At 37.8% G+C, this 21,238-nt stretch overlaps 1 protein-coding gene across 2 annotated transcripts in view; it reads right to left on the bottom strand.

Moving 5' to 3' along the window:
• LOC131044226 (uncharacterized) overlaps nucleotides 1–21,238 on the bottom strand; it is a 145,249-nt gene that overhangs the window by 64,252 nt on the left and 59,759 nt on the right. For both annotated transcript variants that reach the window (XM_057977511.2, XM_057977510.2), the window contains one exon: nucleotides 20,748–20,804. In XM_057977511.2, the coding sequence (XP_057833494.1) occupies nucleotides 20,748–20,759 (12 nt within the window). In that variant the 5' untranslated portion in view covers nucleotides 20,760–20,804. The remainder of the gene's footprint in view (nucleotides 1–20,747; nucleotides 20,805–21,238) is intronic.

Genomic DNA, 21,238 nt, shown 5'->3' with positions numbered 1-21,238 from the left:
CATTTAGAAGCAAAATATCCTAATTTACCACAATTAAAACATTTGAATGGTAACTTGCCTTAATATTTCTTGGATCCTTTCTTTAGCTTTCTAATGAAGTGAGCTTCTTCATCATCTGTTTCATTGCATGAACTATCACTTGGTTCACGTACTTTATTCTTTCCCTTCCTCGATTCTTTGAAGGTGGCCACCCTCCTGATGGTTTGTCTTCAGTTTCATAGGTAGTAAGAATTCCATGCAACTCATCCTTTGTCAATTTGTCTAAATCTTTCATTTCTTCAATTGCCACAACTTTGGAATCAAATCTTGAAGGCAAGGACGTTAGTATCTTTCAACAATTACGGCTTCATCAACTTCTTCACCAAGACATCTTATTGTGTTCACAATCTCACCAACGTGAAGAAAATAGGAGGCTATATTCTTTTCTTCGTTCATCTTGTGGCTTCAAATTGTCTTTGATGGGTTTGAGGCTTTTCCTTTTTCACTTATCATCTCCTTCATAGATATTCTTCAACTTATCCCACATGTCCTTAGCTGATTCGCAATGCATAACCTTCACAAACTTTGATTCGAATAATTCACACAAAATCGCATTCTTGGCTTTCGCATTGTTCTCACTTTATTTCTTACCAACCTAATCTGTTGGGGGAGTTAGCAAGGGTGTGTAGACATTTACAACCAATTGCCAAATATCATATCCTAGAGCATTCAAGTAGGTTTCCATCCTTATGCTCCAAAAACAATAATTTGTCCCATCAAAGAATGGTGCCTTGTTTGATGAGAATCTGTATCCTTCATGCCTAGCCATGATTGCTCTTATAGATCTACCTTCAAGTAGTTAGGCTATATCCAAAGGAACCAACTTTGAAGCCAATTGAAGAGCACGCGATTATACTGAGGGGGGGTGAATCAATATAATAACAAACATTTACTTTTCAAAACTTAATTAATCACAATAGCAATACTTCAAAACTTAATCAACCACAAATGCAAGATCTAGCAAGTAGAAACACAAGAACATGAAATTTAAGTGGAAACCCTTGTGGGAGAAAACCACAGCAAAATATTACTTTTGTATTACAATCTTTGTAGGCACCAACCCATAGAAGACAACAATTCCCTTAAGATGATTAGTAGGCACCAACCCACTAGAGACGCTGATCCCCACAACTAAGCACAAACTCAGCAAGAGACACCAATTTGTTTAAAAACGAGGCACCAACAACCAAAAGAATAAAGTGATAAGAGCTTGATCTTCTTCTCAAATCAGATCTAATCTTACTCCACAACTCTGCTCAAAAATACTTCTTTAAATCTGCTTATGATCTTCAAAAATATCGCTCATAGGTCTGCAATAATGCTCGCTCAAATTCTGCTCTTAGGTCTGCAATAATCTGCCCTAAAATTCTGCTCTTGGATCTGCAAAAATTCACCTTCAAAGTCTTCTCTTAGGTCTGCTTCACCTTCAAAGTCTTCTCTTACATTCACCTTAGATCTGCTCCTAAGGTCTGCTGTAAATATGCTATGAATGGGATAATATTCAATGAATGCTTGATCAAATAAATCTCCAACCTTCTTCAATATATACTTGTGAAGATACCTCTTCACCAATCAATGCACCCCTTCATACTAGGTCGGCCAAGGCAGAAGTAAAGATTTTTATTTAATTTAAATTTGCCTCCCAAATTAGGCGCCCATCTCCATGAGGTCGGCCCAAGTTTAAAAATCTATTTTAATTTATTTGCAACCCTAGGCTAAAGCGCACCTCTCAAGAGGGTCGTCCCTTATTAAATTAAACACTTAAATACATTTTCAAATCCCATAATAGGATCGGCTCCAAGAGAGGTGTCGGCCACGTCAATGAAAAAATATTTTACAATTTTAACTCAACTTTAGATATGCATTATCTCCTCCTTGCTAGAAGATGACTCGAAAATAGTGCCATAAATTTGGCACAAGATGTCCCCCATCATATAAACCCCAAAATAATCTTTGACATCAATGACAACAATTTCCAAGAGGGTTCACACAATAGCCAAGTTAATCATTTTGAAGAGAGAAGGGAGGGAAGGAGCAAGGGGGTAAGATGTCTTCTTTCAACACTCCCATTCAACTTGTTATACTCAATATATCACTACAATATCTTGCCATTACATCTACAAAATATCTTATGAAATTGCAAAGAACTTACGAGACCAAATGATCACAAACACATATCACAATGACTCAAAATTAATGACTTTCAGCTCGATAACAAAGCTTTTCCCAAGTATCCATGTTTAGCATAAAGGATGAAAATGCCTCAAAATACCTTCAAAGATCAACCTAGATTTTTATAAGAATAGTAATTTGCTCCTAAAACAAGTGATGGAGTTGATGATGGAGCAAGGCTTGTAGAGTGTCCAAGTCAACGATTTTGAAGAGCCAACATTGATAGTGTCTGACTATGGTAATTGTTGTGCTTTGCACTACACACCCCGTCCTTTTGACAAGGACCCCCATTTTGGTTGCCCTTGGTAGAAGGAAAGGAAGCTATCTAAATAGTTCAAACAAGTCAAAGCCCTCCATGACCAATAATGCGTTGAATGTGGGTTATTTGTGCTTCGTGATGCGAGTGTCTCCCTTCAGGCCGCCTGCAATCACCAAAATCCCCGAGTAGAAGGGAGTAATCCCAAAATTGGAGAAGCTCGGCATCTTTTTTGTGAGTTTTGTAAGGTGTTGAAGTAATGGAGGAGGACATTTCGACTTAGAATGCCAAAATAAATCAGGGAGTCGTGCATAGCCAAATCGCGTGAATCTTTGAAAAGGCATCAAGTTTGCACATTTTACCTTAGAAGCCGAAAATGTCGCACAAAAGGCTCATTTGGCCGAAAACCACAAGCAAACCTAAAGAACCGAAAATGAAGTAAAAGAAATTTATAGACCATTTGCAACATTGACCCTTATTTGCCCGAAAAGCACTTAAAGCTCTCAAATCGGCCTCTAGGGCCAAAAAACACCAAAGAGTCCAAATCTCATGAAGTCCTCAATGAGCCCAAAAATGAATAAAGGATTCAAAGTCGCACAAATTGCATATGAAGGCCGAAAATGAGGCAATCCAAAAGTTCTTCTTAGGCCCAAAATTGGAAAACTTAGGCGAATAGCAACCAAAGGGGCCCCAAGATCTCACGATTCAGTCCAAATACCCGAAAAATCACAAAAATGAGAATCGTGCAAATAGGCTTTCTGAGTCGAAAATGATAAAGGACTCTCAAATCGGCCTCATACAAGTTCGGCGAAGTTCTCCAAAATCGGCCTCTAAGCTGAAAATAACAAAACCTCCAAATCACTAAAACTCGCAGTATAGCCAAATATGCCGAAAATTTGGCAAGAAATGAATGTGTCGTGCAATATATCACAAATGGCCAACACATATTTTAAACTAAGCATGCCGAATTTCCAATTTACAAAGGGCATAGTAAAAACCAACTTAGGCTGATAAGAGGTGAAGTTTACAAAATCGCCCAGTGGGCCCAAAAACAAAATCGCCATTTTTAATTGAAAATGCCGAGTTGGGTGAGTTCTCCCATTTTTGTTCAAAGTGTTGAGTTTCAGATTCAAAACGCAAAGATCTCACATTATGGCCCGTAGGCCCGAAATTCAAAAGGAGTGGCTTTAACTTGAAGTTTGAAATCTTGCAAAAGGCCTCTATGGCCCAAAATTCGCAATGAGCAAACATTGTGATTTTGAATAAACCTTGAATTTCACCTATTTCGCTCGAAGTGATGAAAGGAGGACATTCAAATTTAAAAGATCATCTCCCATTTCATCCAAACAATCTGAAAATCAAAGCAAGGCATCCAAAGGGTGAAAAGGTAAATCTTTCAAAACCTCCAGTATACCCGAAATTCCAAGAATCGGCTGATCACAAGGTTAGATCGCACGTTTTGATCCAAGGGTGTGAATTTCAGAAGTAAAAGTGGTGTTAAAATGGAAAGCCAAATTCGTTCAAAACATGTAGAAGGCCTGAATTTCGTCTAAGTTGGAGAGCGAATCAAGACGAAGGATTGAATTTCACATTTGAAGAGAGACATATAAAAAATACATTTCACAAAGAGCTTCTCAAGCCCGAACTTCACCAAGACAAAGCCAGACGTTAAATAAAATTTAATATTTGTCAAATTAATTGATTAAAGGTGAAATTGATTGTTCGCAGGAAAACGACATTGGGGGGAGCTAAAGTGACGACTTAACACAAGATCAAAGTCAAGCGCTGGGAGCTGGAGAAGAAGATGTAGGAGCGCAAAATCGGAATCAAGCATTGGGAAGTCTACCATCATGACCAAAGACCGAAGAACATTCGAATGCTACAAAGTATGCATTCTCAAAAGGATACACTACTGGATTTAATTCCAGAAATTCAATTCCTAAAAAACTGAAATGGTTTAATGTAAAGCTGCCTGTAGGCCCCGTTGAAGATATTTTAAAACAAAGGGACACAAGTCAGTTATGTTCAACTACCGGATAGACCCAAATTGAAGCCAAATAGTGATAGGTAGTTGAGATAGTGGTTGGGGGGATAGCTGAGAATTGAGTGGGCATGGGTTAAAGCTGCCATGCTTCTGGAAGGCAAACCAGGGCCCGTGGATGCAGTCAATCCTGGCCACCGGTTCGAATTGTAAAATCTATAAAAGGCAAAGGCCTTTCTTTTGTAAAGGGTGAGATTATTGTTATATTTTTAGGCAGTTAGAATAGGTTAGAGTTTTGTAGAAAGTTAACTTTTAGGAATAGCATAGAAATGCTGCAAAAAATTGTTGTACTGGCAGTTAAAATCAATATATGAACATTGAAGAATGGTGTTTGTTATCTTGGTTTTCTTTTCTTTGCATGGTTTTCTTCAGCAGTTTAGATAGATCTTTTGGCGTACAGGTATCTAATGGATTCGGGCTCATACCATTGAGGATATGTTGATTGTGTATCTGTTGGTTGAAAATTTTGTACACTTGGGAAAATATACAAAATTGTGGTTTCAACCACAGCACACGAGTAAAAACTCTCTTAATTAAGGGAAGGCTCCCCCTATCTAATTACAACTTTGGAAATAAAATAGGATGGGACAGCAATCTTTCTTCTTTTTTCAAGAAAGACAATATCAGTTTCTCTTCACAGAAAAGGATAGCGATTGAATATGAACAGCAGTAACCACTTTCAAGTGAAATGAGAGAAAGGAAATGAAGTTTCCTGAAAGCGCAAAGACTTCCGTCACTTCCTTCGGGACGAGACAGCAATATCAAGCTCAAAGACTTGATTATGTGAAGTCCTATCTACCCTTTGCTATACTAAAATTTACAACGAATAAAAGATAACAACTCAAAGACTGGAATAATCTATTCTTTAAACACAAAGACAAAAACTAATGCAAGCTCAAAGACTTGCTGCTATTTCTTATCAAACAGTAATTTTTCTTCAAGAATAGACGCAAGCTCAAAGACTTGCTGCTCCTTCTAGAGATTTTCCTATTTTAATTAATCTTCTCTATTTGCAGCTCAAAGATTTCAAATCAGATTAGACTAAGCTCCTTTTAAAAAAAATTTGCATGGAAGAAATAAAAAGATTCAAACTGAAACATGTAGCTCAAAGACTCAAAACTTGAGTAATCCTTCTTTATTATTCTTCAAAAACTTTCAATTCACATACATAAGCTCAAAGACTTTTTTGTTGTAAATTTGACAGAGTTTTTGCTTGCTTTCCAAAAAGATAAAAATTACAATAGACCCCTCAAGTATTTATAGAAGAGGAGCTTTGAGAAAAAAGTGGGAGGATCCCAACTAACTTGAGAGATTCTCTCAACCACCAAGACTTATTCAATAACTAACTAAGACTTCATTAACTAACTAAGAGTTATTCCAACTAACTAAGACTTATTCCAACTACAGTCCTAATCGGACACAACTTGTAGTTGCCTTACATGTAATTACAAAAGTGCAAGTAATGTGTAACTTGATTTTTACAAAAAATACTTTTACATGTAACTTGTCAAAACAAAATTACAACTAAAGATTACAAAAAAGGGAAAATTCAACTAAGTTTTGAAAAACACTTAAGTTGAATTTTGTGAAGACACAAATCCTTGAAATTTCTGGATGCTCGTTTGTAGTTCCTCGGGATTCGGTTCATGGGTGTTCTTGGCAACAACCATGGTCTTCACAATAGTGTCGTGACAGCGGAAGAGCGTAGAATTGTTTTTATCCAAGATAGACTAGATTTCATGCAGAAAGGCTTGGTGTTTCATCAATGTCTGAATTGAAGCAGCCGTGAATTGTTCGCTCCTCCATTCATTATGAATCTTCATCTGTAAATCAGCAAGAACTTCTTCTTCTGGAATCAGCTCTCCATCCTAACTTACTATGTTGCAAGAGGCCCTTTCACAATGTGAGACAATATCTCGGAAAACTTCACCCCGGAATCTCTTTGTATCACCGATCTCCTCAATGAGAGATTTAAGAACAAGGGTCTTGTTTTCCAAGAGTTCTTCAAATTCCAAGTACATGATCCTAGAAGAGATGATGGCGTGCTCTTGTAGAACACTCAGCTGTTGTTGGGGCATGGTACGCCAGATTGTCAAACTTTCTTCAACACTTTCCAGATTCTTTTTGAAAGTATTAGAAGTCTGATCCAGTTTCTCCTCAAAAGTCTCCAACTTAGACATCATCTGAAAAATGTCTTTCATTACCTGTGCACATAGATCATGAAGCTGATCAACCCAGGAATCCAGTGCTTGTACCTTTTGAGCAGCCCTTTCCACTCCACAAATTGATTCTTGGGAACCAGAAGAACCTATGGAGTTACTCCCTTCAGCAGCAAGTTTTGTAATTTTATGAATGGCTTCCATAAGTTGTCGGTTTTCACCTTCTAGCTTGTCTTTCTTTGCTAGAAGTTCATCACACCTTTGCACCAATGAAGCAACAGAAAACTAAGCATCATGTTTAATGACCTCATGCATCTGTTTTCCCAACTCTATCCTTGTAACTTTATAATCGGCAGCTGACATTTCTTCAAGTGCCTTCTCTGCAATGGGTTCCACAACTTCAGCTACCTTCATCTTGTTGTTGTCAACAGTTACTCTGGAGATAGTCTTGGCCTTCTTAGCAACTTTGGATCTGGACTGTTTCAGTTGCTAGTAATCAAAGGCATCAAGTGAGATTTCTTGCTTCTTCCTTTTCAGAGTAAAAGAACTAAGCCATGGAGGCAAAGTCATCAACTCCCCTCCAGTAGCAGCCGTAGGCAAAGGAGAAGCAGTTTCTGTTTGAATCACCATGGTCATCCTGGGAGGAATATTTGTTTGGATAGTGTTGTGACGTATTCACACATCGCCCCATTGCAAATGGGGACCCCTACTTTTTTCTCTTTGTGGGGTTTTGCTTTCTAGGTTTTAGAGTTTTGTCTGTTAGCCATTGCTTTTCGAGTGTCGCCAAGGGGATCACTAGGATGGCAGGCTCTGCTTGAGCCAAGGTGAGTCCACGGGGCCCCAGAATTAGGGTTTCTTTGAAAGTCTTCCTTAGGGCCTGGTTTTGCTCTTGTTGCTAATTGTGTCTTGCTTGGTGAGTGAGTATCATCCTTGAAGGTCTGAGTTAGGTCGAGTTGGTGAGTGATGAAGTCTGGAATGTCATCATGATCTTCAAATGCCCTGAAATTTGTCTAAGTCTGGAATGTCCTGATCCCGAAATTTAACTATCTAGAAAACTAAAGAATCCTCCAAAAACTAGATTTTGCAATATAACTCCTGGAGGTCCGAAACCACTCTCAAACATCCTGACAGTATATATGGAATATAACTTAAAGTATAAGAAAGAAGAAAGATATAAGGATCACTTATACTTAAATGTTATATTCCATAAAATGATCCTGACGGAGAGACCAAAATGTCAAATTTCGCACCTGACCCTTCCAAAGGGTCCAAAGCGAATTTCGCTCCTGACCCTTCCAGAGGGTCCAAAGCAAAATTCTTGAAAACACTCATTTTTCCCTTGGCTAAAGTCAAGATCTCGGTAGAAATGCAAGAGGAAGGATCTATGTTTGCCTCCCAAAGAAGATTGGAGTTGAAAAGGTCAAGAATCAAGCTCAAAACATGATTTTCGCTCCTGACCCTTCCAAAGGGTCCAGAGCGAAAATCCTTATATCTCTTGTTTCCTTCCTTGTTTTGGCTAGGCCTTGACATGATGGGGGATGAATTGGTATGTTCTTGCCTTGAGAGGGAGTTGGATGATTTTGAAGATCAAGATTTTAGCCTAAGAGTGATTTTCGCTCCTGACCCTTCCAAAGGGTCCAGAGCGAAATTCACCATAAACCTCATTTGCTACTTGATTTGGGCATCAATCCTTCTTCCTTAGGTGGAAAATGATCTAAGTTTGCTTCTTGAGGTGGTTTGAAGTTTGAAAAGTGAGTGATCGAGCCTAAACTAAGATTTTCGCTACTGACCCTTCCAAAGGGTCCAAAGCGAAAATCCTCCTAAGGCTAATTTCCTCCCTAGTTTGACCAAATTTTGATTTGCAAGGCATCTTGAAAGGAAGGATGGACATCTTTTGCCATTGGAAATGTTTGAAAGCATTGAAAAATGAAGGATTTTGAGCCAAATAGTGAATTTCGCTCCTGACCCTTCCAAAGGGTCCAGAGCGAAATTCCTTACAAGCCTATATTTTTAACCTTGTTTGAGCTTAGACCTTGTTCCTAAGGCGAAGAGAGAGGAGATTTTACCTTGCAAAGAGGATTGGGATTGAAAGAATGATGATTTTGGTCTAGAAAGGGAAATTCGCTCCTGACCCTTCCAAAGGGTCCAGGGCGAAATTGTGCAAAACCTATCTTTTCCCTTAGTTTCATGCCAAATCTAGTGTGGATCATGATTAAAGAAGGCCTTAGGAATGACTCCAAATTGCCAATGATTATCAAGATTGAAGGAATTGAGCCAAATGATGAAAATCGCTTCTGACCCTTCCAAAGGGTCCAGGGCGAAAATTCTTCAACCACCTATTTTCCCTTGCAAAATCAAGACAAACTTGGGTTCGATGTGAGAGGAGAAGTGTTTTCTAGCCTTTTGAGGTGAATTCAACTTGAAATGATGGAGGAATAAGCCTAAATTAATAAATTCGCTCCTGACCCTTCCAGAGGGTCCAAAGCAAATTTTCTCAAAACCACCTTTTTTCCCAATTTTGTGCCAAGCCTAGTGCTGACTAAGGTGAGTTTTGATGGGAGAGGTCCTTAGAAATAGCTTTGACTTATCAATGATAATCAAATGTGAAGGAATTGAGCCTAAAAAGTGATTTTCGCTCTTGACCCTTCCAAAGGGTCCAGAGCGAAAATCCTAAAAACCATCTTTCCTTCCAAAATTTGAGCAAAGTCAAACCTGGACAAGGGTGAGAGAAGTCATTTGGATTGCCTTAGAGTGGATTTTGGTCACCAAGAATGCAAATTTTGAAGCCAAAATGAGAATTTCGCTCCTGACCCTTCCAAAGGGTCCAGAGCGAAATTCATGGATCAACCTTTTTTCCTTGCAAATCAAGTCAAGTTTTTGATTTTTATGGCCTAGATAGGAGTGAGGCGATGTGTCCTTGGTCTTGGAGGTGGATTGGAGTTGAAAGATGAGGAAATAAGCCTAAAATAAGATTTTCACTCCTGACCCTTCCAAAGGGTCCAGAGCGAAAACCCTAAAAACCATCTTATCCTCCAAATTTTGTGCTAAGTCAGGCCTAGACTAGGGTGAGAAAGGCTATTTGGAATGCCTTGGAAAGATGTTTGACCTTCAAAAGTGTGAATTTTGAGCTAAAATGAGAATTTCGCTCCTAACCCTTCCAAAGGGTCCAGAGCAAAATTCTTTATCTACCTATTTCCTCCTTGTGTCAAGTCAAGACTTGGAGTCCTAAGGTGTAGTTGAGGTTGAAATGATGTTACTTTGCCCTGCAGGATGAATTGAAGTGAAGAAAATGAAGAGTTGTGACCTAAAAGGTGAATTTCGCTCCTCACCCTTCCAGAGGGTCCAGAGCGAAATACCCAATTTCACTCAAATTGCTCATGATAGAGGTCAAGGCGTGAATCCATGGGCTCTAGAGGAAGGAAAACTAGTGTGTGCTTGCTTTGGAAGGTATTTTGGAGAGGAAACATTATAGATTTTGTCCTAAAAGGTGAATTTCGCTCCTGACCCTTCCAAAGGGTCCAGAGCGAAATTCTTAAAAACCTCTCTTTTGCCCCAAATTTGCATCAGGATTGGTGTTGGTCGAAAATAAGGGCGTCCTTGGGTCTAAGCAAGTATGGTTGCAAAGTGAAAACAATTTGAGCCAGGAATGCAAATTTCGCTCCTGACCCTTCCAAAGGGTCCAGGGCGAAATTCTTATGAAACTTGTCCCTTGAAAGAATCTTGAGCAAACTTCATTTTGATGTCTTCTTGTTGATTATTTAAGGTATAAAATGCTATGTTAAAATGAATTTATTATGTGTCCTTAATCATCTTTTGGTTTGTCTTGCAGTTAAAAGAAGACCAGGCCAGAGCAAGAACGACCTTCTCCAGTCCAGCATCATCAGGGACGACCTCTTCCGGTCCAACATTTGAAGGAAAGGTACACCATCCATCCTACACATCAAAGACAAAGGAGGTCAGTGCAAGGGTCTGTTGGAGAAGCAGATAGTTTCAGAAGAGTTAATTAAAGTTAGCTTATCAACATCACCAAATTGAACATCAACCAAGTGACAAACAAGGTGGCATCCCAGTCATCACTCCTCCAGTCAGATTGGTCCACCTCAGCGTGTCCAAATTCAATGTACCTGACTCATTGGGGATGGCACAAACTTCGATGTACCTACCCCTGTTATCCATTGGTCGAATATTCCAGAGAAGACATGTGTCCAAACAATGCAATTATTTCATTGGTCAGAATTGAGTTTGTTGTAACAAACCCTAATTAGGGATTTTATTGTAAAATCTCGACCATTGATCTCAAATTGATCTAAGCCATTGAATTGTATTGAGGGCGCTATTTAAGCCTTGGCTCCTCATTTGTAAAGGCTAATAGTTAGTCATTAATAGTTAGAAGGTGAATAGTTAGTTCATACAAGTTAGAATAGCTAATGATTAATAGCAAATAGAATAGCAATTAGAGTAGAATAGAAAGAGAAGGCAAAGATTGTTGCCAAGATGTTGTTGTAAAAGACTTGTAAACTTCATTAAAGAAATGGTGAAATCTATGGGTCGATTCAACAATTTGCATGGTCTATATTCTTCTCAGGTTTGATTTCATGTTATTAGATGAGTGGAAGAAATGTGTTTGATTGATGGTGAAATTTGTATATCCATACTACTAGCAATTTGTTGATTGCAGACTTGCCTTGTGTAGTCAACTAGAATCATTCACCTTAAGCCTAACTTCAAATTGTCGCTTCTTCAATGATATGCATCAACCTGATGGCGTCTATGCCTGTAGCGATGATCTGCACATCATAAAGCTTTCCTCCGAAGATCGCACTAACCTTGTGGAGATGGTCCTGGGATGTCAAGACAAGACTTAGTTAGAATTTCATCAAAGGGCATTCATTGCTCCTACACTCTTAGTGTCAGAATTAGATCCTTCCCTCACCCTCATCCTTTTTTCCTTTTTTCAAAAATCTAGGCTAGTGAAATCCTATGTTCCAGTAATATTTAAAGCAAATCAGACGTTCAAATCATCGAGTGTAAGTCCCCTTGTGATTCCAGCAAAATCACATCGTACCGCAAAGAGCTTATCCACGAGTAGAGAACCTACATAACAGAACCTTGGAGTTGCTCCGACTGATCCTTCAGCGAGATCTTCAGCGTCGGAAACTTTGTTCAAGAGAGGATAAGGTACCTTTAGGTATTTTATTCTGTGTTTGGTCGTATACAAAATACACATCAACAGATAGCGACCACGGTTTGCTCAGTTACCAATGGGCATGAAGATTGCCTCATGAATTCTTCAAAACCAGAATTGGACGTATCAATTTCTGATAACTGGATGCAAGTAGGAATATCCTCAGGAACTTTCAACACACTCTCTTGTTGAGGATCAAGAAATGGCTCGTATGCTGAAATGGGAATAGAATTCTGAGGAGACTCATCCACAAGCAAATCAAGAGAAGAAAGAGGTGTCTCAATGGAAACTGGAGGAATGATCTCATCAAGCGAGTCTGAAACTGGAGACTTAGGAGCATCATCAGATTGCTGCCCCTCTTCTGGAATATCCAAATCGATCACCTAAACATGGAATCGTGATTTTTCCTTCCCACGAACTGTCGTCTCCTCAGGAGGAAGGACTACTGCACGACTGACTCCCAACTTGATCCTTGTGCCCGAAGATGATGCACCCTCCTTGTTGTCAACCTGAATCTCAGACTTACGTCCAAGAGGCCCCGTAGAATCATCTTCTTTACCAACCTTGATTTTTATAAGTTTAACAGCATTACTTTTCAACCATGCGTTGGTGTTGGCCAAGATAGGCTGAAATCTGTCAAGGATGGATATGCACTCTTTGTGCGACCATTGGATCAAAGGAAGTGGAGCTTCCTCAACCCTCCGTGAAATGTATTCAGGATCAAGTATATGCCCGTCATCAATCATCCCTTGTGGGATATCCGCCAAGTTCAAATCAACAATTTGCTCAACAGTGAGACTGCAGTAATCCATCTTCAGAACTTCGGCTTTCGTGCGGAGATCTACCCAGATGTCTTCAATGCGATGTACATGCACAAAGGATTTCTTGATCTTGTCCTTCATACCCCTATAATCAAAATCAGCTCTAGGTTTAAACCTTTTGAGCTTGATTTCCTGCAATTCAGTCTCCATGCCCTTAGCCTTTACAGATGTGACAAGGGAATACCGGCCAATTTTCAATAGATTTGTGGTAGAGATCCCCATTCCAACCTTGTGTCTAGCAGACTGAAAAGTGTGAACAGCCATGATCTGTCTTCCCAACTCCATAAGAATGATCTTATCAGTTGGGTATCTGGGAAGCATATATGGCTGACCACCATAACATCCGATCCTCATATAGGTGAAGGTGGGAAAATGCAGAAACAAACATCCATACTCGCACACCTTATCCCATGCCTCATCTGATACTTTCTTGTTCCTGAGATTTCTATCAAACTGACACATGAAATACCCGAAGAATGCATCTTGGACTCTTTTGAAATGCAGTCTGCTAGGTCTCAACGGCAACTGATCATAATACTCCCAAACTAGTATAAGTGAGTGATCACCCTTGGTAGAAAGACCTGGAAAGTGTCTAAGTGATGTTGCTAAGTATACCAAATATGAATTCATGAAGAAGATCATGGTGGTAGGAACTGCTGAACGAGTTCGCACAAGGCATTGCTAATGACTTCTCCCCATGAAATGTGATGCGACTGCCTTATGAACATGATGAGTTGGTACATCCATGGCTCAAAGACATTGGAATGCTCAAGGCCCATCATCCTGCTAAGAAGAGTGATGGTGTCTCCTATCTCCCATTTGAAATCGCAGCGGTACAACTTTGGCCACCTTGAGAAGGAAGCTCGTGGCTCTTGGATACACCTATTGATGTGTCGCTCGCAATCTTTTTCCCTCTTCACATAATACTCCGCTGCACTTTCTTTGGAGATTTCCATATAAACAAGTGCAGGAGGTATTTTGAAGACCTTCTCGATCATATCTGCATCAAGACAGATTATAGCTTCTTCATCATCATTTCTGATGACTCTTGACTCTTTGTCAAAATGATGGGCGCAGGCAAGAACCAACGCAGGTTCTAGGGCAGCCACCGGGAAAGAAGATGCATGTTGGATATGGCTGTCCAATAGCCGCTGCAAGTTATTATCCTGTGGATCTTCTACCCTCTTGACGAATTCTCACATATCAACGTGCCCTATTTCCGTGTCTCTGATGCGATCCAAAGGAGAGGAAACCTGGGAAGGTGCTACCTCATTCTAATATTTGTCATATTTATATTTCATCTTCTTTGGAGCTGGAGATGTCGGCAAATCTGACATTGATTGTGAACCTGGAATGTTGTGATGAAGACTTAAAAGAGTTAAGGCAACATCACAGTCAGCTGCAAATATCATTCTTCCTTCTCCAAATAGGTAAAACTTCGATTTTAGAACTTCACGATTTTGTGAGAGGAAGAGGGGAAATATATGGAAATGGGAAAATCTTGACTTTGACCAATTTCGAATCTTGGGGAAATTTTCGCAAGTATACAAGTTGGAAAGAACATACATGCAATCGGGGTTTTAAAACCCAAATACAAGTACACTTGTAAAATTGTAAATGGAGAAATGGATGGAAAATGAGATTTTGACTTGCGGAAAATGACGGAGATGGTAAGTACGGATATAGGAAACATGAATGAATAGAAATGGGAAAATCCGGGAATGTCATTTTCATGAAAATGGGAAGAACTCTTCAACATGTAATCCGGTTTTTAAAACCCGAAATTGAAAGGGAGGGGTATTTCACACTTTTCAACTTGGAATTTTAACTAAAAATGGTTAAATTCCTTAACCGTAGGGGAAGAACGAGAATTTCCAGCGAACTTGTAATCGGGATTTTAAAATCCGAAGACAAGTAAAGAGGGAAATATGAGAAGAACAATGCAATTCAAAAATTGCATACCAAAGGGAAGATTTCTCTCACAAAAACCGATTTTTGGGGGAAGAACAACACATTTCCAAAAATGCAACTAAGAAAGAAAACTAAGAAAACAAGAAAATAACAAAATGAAGAAAAGAAAGGAAAGAGAACATACCTTTCTTGAAACTGAAAATGCTTCTCCAAAAATGCAACAAACTTGGAATGGAGAAGAATATCCAATAAATAGAGAACAAACCGCAACACTAAACCCTAGCCACGTTTTGCAAAAAACGCCTTATATGAAAAAACGTGGCAGCAAAAGAGTGTTAAATGGCATGGAAAAAGGTTGAAACCTCCTTAACCCTCAATGCCTTGACATTCTTAGTCAAAACGATACATCTCTTTGAAGATTCGTGGCATCCCAAAGGGTTAAAAACGTGGTTTTTTGGAAAAACGTGGTGCTGTTATGAAGCTAAAAACCAGCAAAAACAACCTCCATGTGGCGTGAAAAGTGTCCAAGAATGCATGAAAATAGGATAGAAACCAAAATGCCTTCCTCCTCCAACAAATCTTCCACAAAATTTGCCTTGAAAAGTTTAACAAAAACGATTTTCTTGCAAATCGGGTTTTTGGGACAAAAAGACAAGTTCGAAATGCATAAGTAGTGAAAATTGGGTTTTTTAGAACATACGACAAGTTCTAATTTTCACTTTTTCACTTACAAGGCCAAATTCGGGTTTTTTTGGACATATGACAAGTTTAAAATTGCACTTTTTCACTTACTAGGCAAAATCGGGTTTTTTAGACCAAACTGCAAGTTTTAAAATTGTCAAAAATGCACTTTATGCATAAAATCGGGGTTTTTGGAGAGAAATGCAAGTTTTACTTGTAAAAGGGAAATAAAATCCCTACAACAAGTTAGAAATGCTTGCACATATGTAATGGGGATTTAAAATCCCTATTACATGTAAAAACCATTAAAGTAGGGGTTTTTGGATCAAACTGCAAGTTTACTTGTAATTTAGCCAAAAAATCCCTATTTTAACTAAACAAGACCAAAAACAATTAAAAAAAAAAACAACAAAGGAGAAATTTAAAACAAATTACAAGTAACATCTTTTAAATAAAAGTGCACATGTAATAAGCCAAAAATTCCCCTACAAAGACCAAAACAATGAATATCATTAAAACTTGTAGTTTGAAGAAAATTCTCCACCTGCAGTCGGGGTTTTAATACCCGTAATTGAAGGAAAGACATAGCAAACGAACTCAAAATTCGACGAAATTTGAAACGCAGTTCGAGGATGGACTAAGGATTAGTCGAAATTATGCCTCAGGAAGTGTGTCATAGAGTAAAATTTTTCATTTTTTCACAAAAATTTTATGTAGTGGTCCTCCATTTTTGGAAACAAAAATGAGGACAACAGTATCCTTGTGTATGGTTAACTTGAGCCTTTAAATCATGCTTAGTTCAATTGCAGGTGTCCATCTGAGCTGTGCCAAAATTGGGTGCTTAGCCATGGTCCTGCAATCTGAAATCTTCCAAGTCCCCTTGAAGATTGCACTGTTCCTGCGAGGTTGTGAGTTATTCTAGCCAAGCAGAGATTGGTTATGTCGAATCCGTCTACCCGCATACCATCCTGGTTAATTTTAGGTTTCCTAAACCCTTCTCTTTTGCTTTTATTTCGTAGTTCGAGAATCAGATGTTGACCAACTTGTTGCAAAACATAAGGCCCCTTGTGCTCCCAGCAAAACACATCGACCGTTGAGTTATTCCGTAGTCAAGAACTGACATTTAAAACCTTGAGGTTGTCCCCACATGATCAAACCAAATAGCATTAGGGCTTCCTTATACAAGAGAGGATAGGATACTCAAGGGATCATTCTATTCTGCGTTGGCTGGATAGAGTTGCAGCAATGCGACTTTAGACACATCAACAGTAATGCTACAGCAAAATCCAGGCAGTAAGAATCTCTCTCTCTCTCTCTCTCAATATATATATATATAGGAATTCATTTCAAGCAACATATGTTCCAAAAATCATAGTCAAGGCATTTTTTCATTTTTCAAGTATATGTGGATATTTATTAGAATAACATTCTTTTAGTCAGTTACCTATTTAGTTGTTCTATTAATGGTCATTTAGTTCGTCATTTAGCTTTTTAGTTGTTTTATTTTGTAAGCTTTTTAGCTTTTTAGTTTTTTAGTTTTCACTTAAACGATTTATTCTTTTTATAGAACATCATCTTGTAAACCTCTATATATAAGTTGCATATTCGTAAATATAATCATCCAATTATTTTTCAACGCCTATATTCAAGGAACTGCCTAACATAAGGATAGGTATGATATAAAGCTGCCCTTAGCTTGATTTCAATCAAAAAGGTTAAAAAAGGAAAACCATTATTGGAGTACATTCTAATATACTTAAATAAAATAGAAAAACCCAAGGACATGTCCCCAGTCTGAAAAAACTTCATCCCCATACCGTGGACATTTCTGGGACTTGGGGTTTTCGATACGAGGACGTTTTTGGGACTTGGGGATGGCCAAGGGATTCCCCCTTCATGCCAAAAAACGGAAATGGTGTCCCTGTAATGTCCCTACTAGGTTTCATTGTGGGGTTCATTCCATTGAAGTTACTTATGTCCACAATGGCCTTAGTTGAACTTGAGATTATCCATGTCCTTTTCAATTAATTGTGGGACTTAGTTAAATTCTCTAGTGTAATGAATAGTTAGGCTTACAAGAGGTAATACATGAGCCTATTTTTGATAATGATCAAACTAATTGAGATTAAATCATTGTATTTGAGTTTGTAGAGCAGACAAAAAGACGACTTTTATTGGAAAAGAAGTTACTAACACCAAATGGTAATGAGTGTCAAGGGACATTCATCTTCAAACATGGGTCGGTGATGTTTTTCCCTTATCTTAACGATTGGCTTTGACAACTAGCTTGGATGGTTTTGTGCACTTATTATCACTATGTGATGATCCTCAAAACTTATCATAGTGTTATACTCACCTTGCATTATAATTGGAATATCTTCATGGTGTATCTCCAAACATAATTGTAATGTCCCTTATCGGACAATGTAAAGATTATGAGATAATTGACACTCGGTTCTTACAATAACCTAAGCATTTGGAGATGTAATCATATAATAGCAATATTGATTTGCACCCAGTACACCATTACTTGCTGTGACAATATTAATATTTCATGAACTATAGATTGATACTGACAATAGTAATATGAACAGTTGTTTCTTATTGGGAATATACAATATACACAATTCGATTACTGCTGTCCAAATCTGGGAATGATGTTCTATAGGGTGTTTAGTGCTGTAACTGCTGTGGCTGGACCTTTGCTTCAGACGTACAATGTTGGGTCCGAGACTTGATCCCTTCATTCTCTTATGTTGTAATCTAAAATCCTTTTATCCCCCTTTTTTCCGATGCTGGGTGAATGATTCAGAATCCCTTCTTATACCTCGCATTTGGAATGATCAGTCAGGTTATGAAGACGTGACTCTTGCCCCTTCAAAATTGTATCTCTTCATGACAACGATTAGACTTGTATCTCTAATACGTATTCATAATAACATTCATCAATTCCTCATTAATTTAATAGTTATTACCCAACGATGCATAGTAATTTCTGTATCCGTTGCTAACTACCAAATAGTGACTAATCTAATTGGTCAATTCGATAATTATTATTCTTCCACAAATCGCTGATTGATACTTGCCAAAATGTTTATTTAATGTCTTTTATAATTGACCTATTTGTTTATTCGCTATTCCGCATCATTCTTCAGATTCTGAATGGGATCTACCAGATGAGCACACTCAGGTGTATGGAATGCAGGCCAGGATTGCTTCTATCGATGCTCCATACTTGGCGATGGTTTCTCTTAAGCGATGATCATCTTTATGGATACTATACATAATTATCTCTATATGCCTTTGCAAGTATTACTTCAATTTTGTCTTCTCGAGATGCGTCACCAATTGAGTTATTGGGTTGACATGACGTGAAAAGATAGGGACATCACAATAATCTCTTCCAAAAATTATATTATCAAGTAGGTATATTAATCTCCAAATGTGTTTCCTTCAATAATAATTCGCACCATGAGTTGTGCCTGATAATTATATAACAATGTATCCAAATTTCACAGCGATAAAGTTATATTATTATCACCAAATATCATTGCCTCTCTTTTATATATATATATGCGCAAGCAAGTTGTATTAATAGTATTAAATTATATTAATAGTATCAATATTAAATTGCATTAGTAATATTAATTGTATTAACAATATTAAATTCTATTAATAATAAAATGTGATTCACATATTACTAAATAATTTTTGTATAATAATTTTCAATATTAATTTGTGAATAATAATAATAATATTTAATAATTAAATATTAATAATAATATTTAATAATTAAATATTAATAATTTCAAATAATCATTTGTTGATTATATTAGTTTATAATAATAATTGTTTCATTTAGATTATAAATAATGATCAAGGAGGGGACATGACAGTCCCCTTTTTTGGAAACGTCATCCCCTGACGCCACGGACCTCTGGCTGTCCCCTTTTTTGGAAACGTCATCCCCTGACGCCATGGACCTCTAGCTGTCCCAAGGACGACCAGGGATGTCTAGGATGTCCTCCAACCGTCCCAAGGATGACCAAAAAACCATTAATGGAGTACATTCTAATATACTTAAATAAAATAGCAAAACCCGAGGACATGTCCCCGGTCTGAAAAAGCCTCATCCCCGTACCAAGGACGTTTCTGAGACTTGGGGTTTCCGGTACAAGGACATTTCTAGGACTTGCAGACGGCTACGGGATGTCCCCCTTCATGCCAAAAAACAAAAACAATGTCCCCTTTTTCGAAAACGTTGTCCCCTAACGCCACAAACCTCTAACCGTCCCGAGTATGATCGGGGACATATGGGACGTCCCCCAACTGTCCTAAGGACAACTAGACATCCCCGGCATCAAGGAGACTTTTTTTTTAAAACACCTTCAAGTTGCAAAAAAGGCATTTTTTAATTGTTTTGTGGGCCCCTACCTCCTAGGTTGCCCTAAAAGTCATTAGGCAAAAGATTTTGACTCATTTTCATTTGTATGAGAGGAAAAAAAAATGGAGTAGCAAGAGAGTTTGAAGCAAGCAACCATTGAAAGAGGAGGAACAGGATAGAAGGAAAAGAGGTTGAATCTACAACGGGATGTTGACCCCAAAGACATGACCTAGGTTGATGAGGAGACACCAAAGGGATTTGTTGGGATTCTATTGAATGAGGTGGAGGTGGACCATGATAGTGGTAGAAACTCAAAGGACTCTGATTTTGATACAGTGTTAAGAGCTGCAGATTAGGGGCAGCGGTGTACTTTTTTTTGTATTTTCATTTCATAATTGAAAATGAAACTATATGGCAGTAGTGTAGCCTTTGGGCATTTTGTATGTTATCTTTTTAATATAACAGGCATATTGACGATGAATTCTGAATTATGAATGCATATTGAGTATTGACAATGAATTTTGAACACAAATGTTGTATGTTAAAACTTAAGGTTCTAAAATGTTTTCATATGCACACTATATCCATGTTTTCATATGAATATAATGTATATATACGTGCTTTATCCATGTTTTCATATGAACATTTAAATTTTCCCTATATTTTATATAGCCATCCCCAAAATTGGCAAAAATGATTTGCCATCTCGGAAACTTGTCCTCTAGCGTCCCTATCCTGGGAACTCGAGGTAACATTGAAATAAAATTTGTCACAAAGCAAAATTACCTTATGCTTTTGAGGAATGTATAAGAAGGAACAGAATGATCATGACAAGAAAATAGTATTGAAGTGATGATTAAAAAACACATTTTATGCATAAAATACACAATAAGGCATTCTGTATTTTGAATCTTGCATTAGGATTATCTATTATCAGCTACATTAACAAAACAAATCAAAATCCTGCCATCCAGACAATTTGAACGATCAAAACAATTTGTGTTACTACTTCAAGTAGATTATTGTGGCTGGAATGAAATTATCAACAAGACAAATGAACCCACTTTATCATGAAGTTTGATTAAAACCAAAAAGTACCATATACAACATCCGTGATGCAATGTGGGGTCCTGTTGGATATTGTTCAAGGTCCACCTGCAAAGAAGCAAAGTTAGCAATTAGATGTATACAATGCAAGTTACTCATGATCACAATCACAAAGATTTTACAACAATGAAAGGGCAACTAATTGAGACATGTTTGCCCCTTAACTATAAGTAAACCAGCAAACAATTTAGCTGGATCATTCTAACTAAGGAATAAGTCAGAAAAGACCAAAAAAAATCAGATATTTAAATTATTTATGAATAACTGCAAATTCTTACAGGAAAAGTGTCTATGCATACAGATTACACTAAATTTTCAGCTATCTATAGGAATCTTTGAGGACAAACGCATAATAAGTTTAAACTATGAACACAATAGTCCTTTTGTTCAAAAGAGCTATTTATTTCAGCTTTAAGGAGTGAGGATTGTAAGGACTCACATGTCATTCTTGATGTTTTCAACCACAATAAAGCAATAACAAG

This window comes from Cryptomeria japonica, chromosome 6 (genome assembly GCF_030272615.1).
Source record: "Cryptomeria japonica chromosome 6, Sugi_1.0, whole genome shotgun sequence".
NCBI classification, from domain to species: Eukaryota; Viridiplantae; Streptophyta; class Pinopsida; order Cupressales; family Cupressaceae; genus Cryptomeria; species Cryptomeria japonica.
The sequence above is the reverse complement of the archived record's forward strand: the minus strand, read 5'-3'. Positions and strand labels throughout refer to the sequence as shown.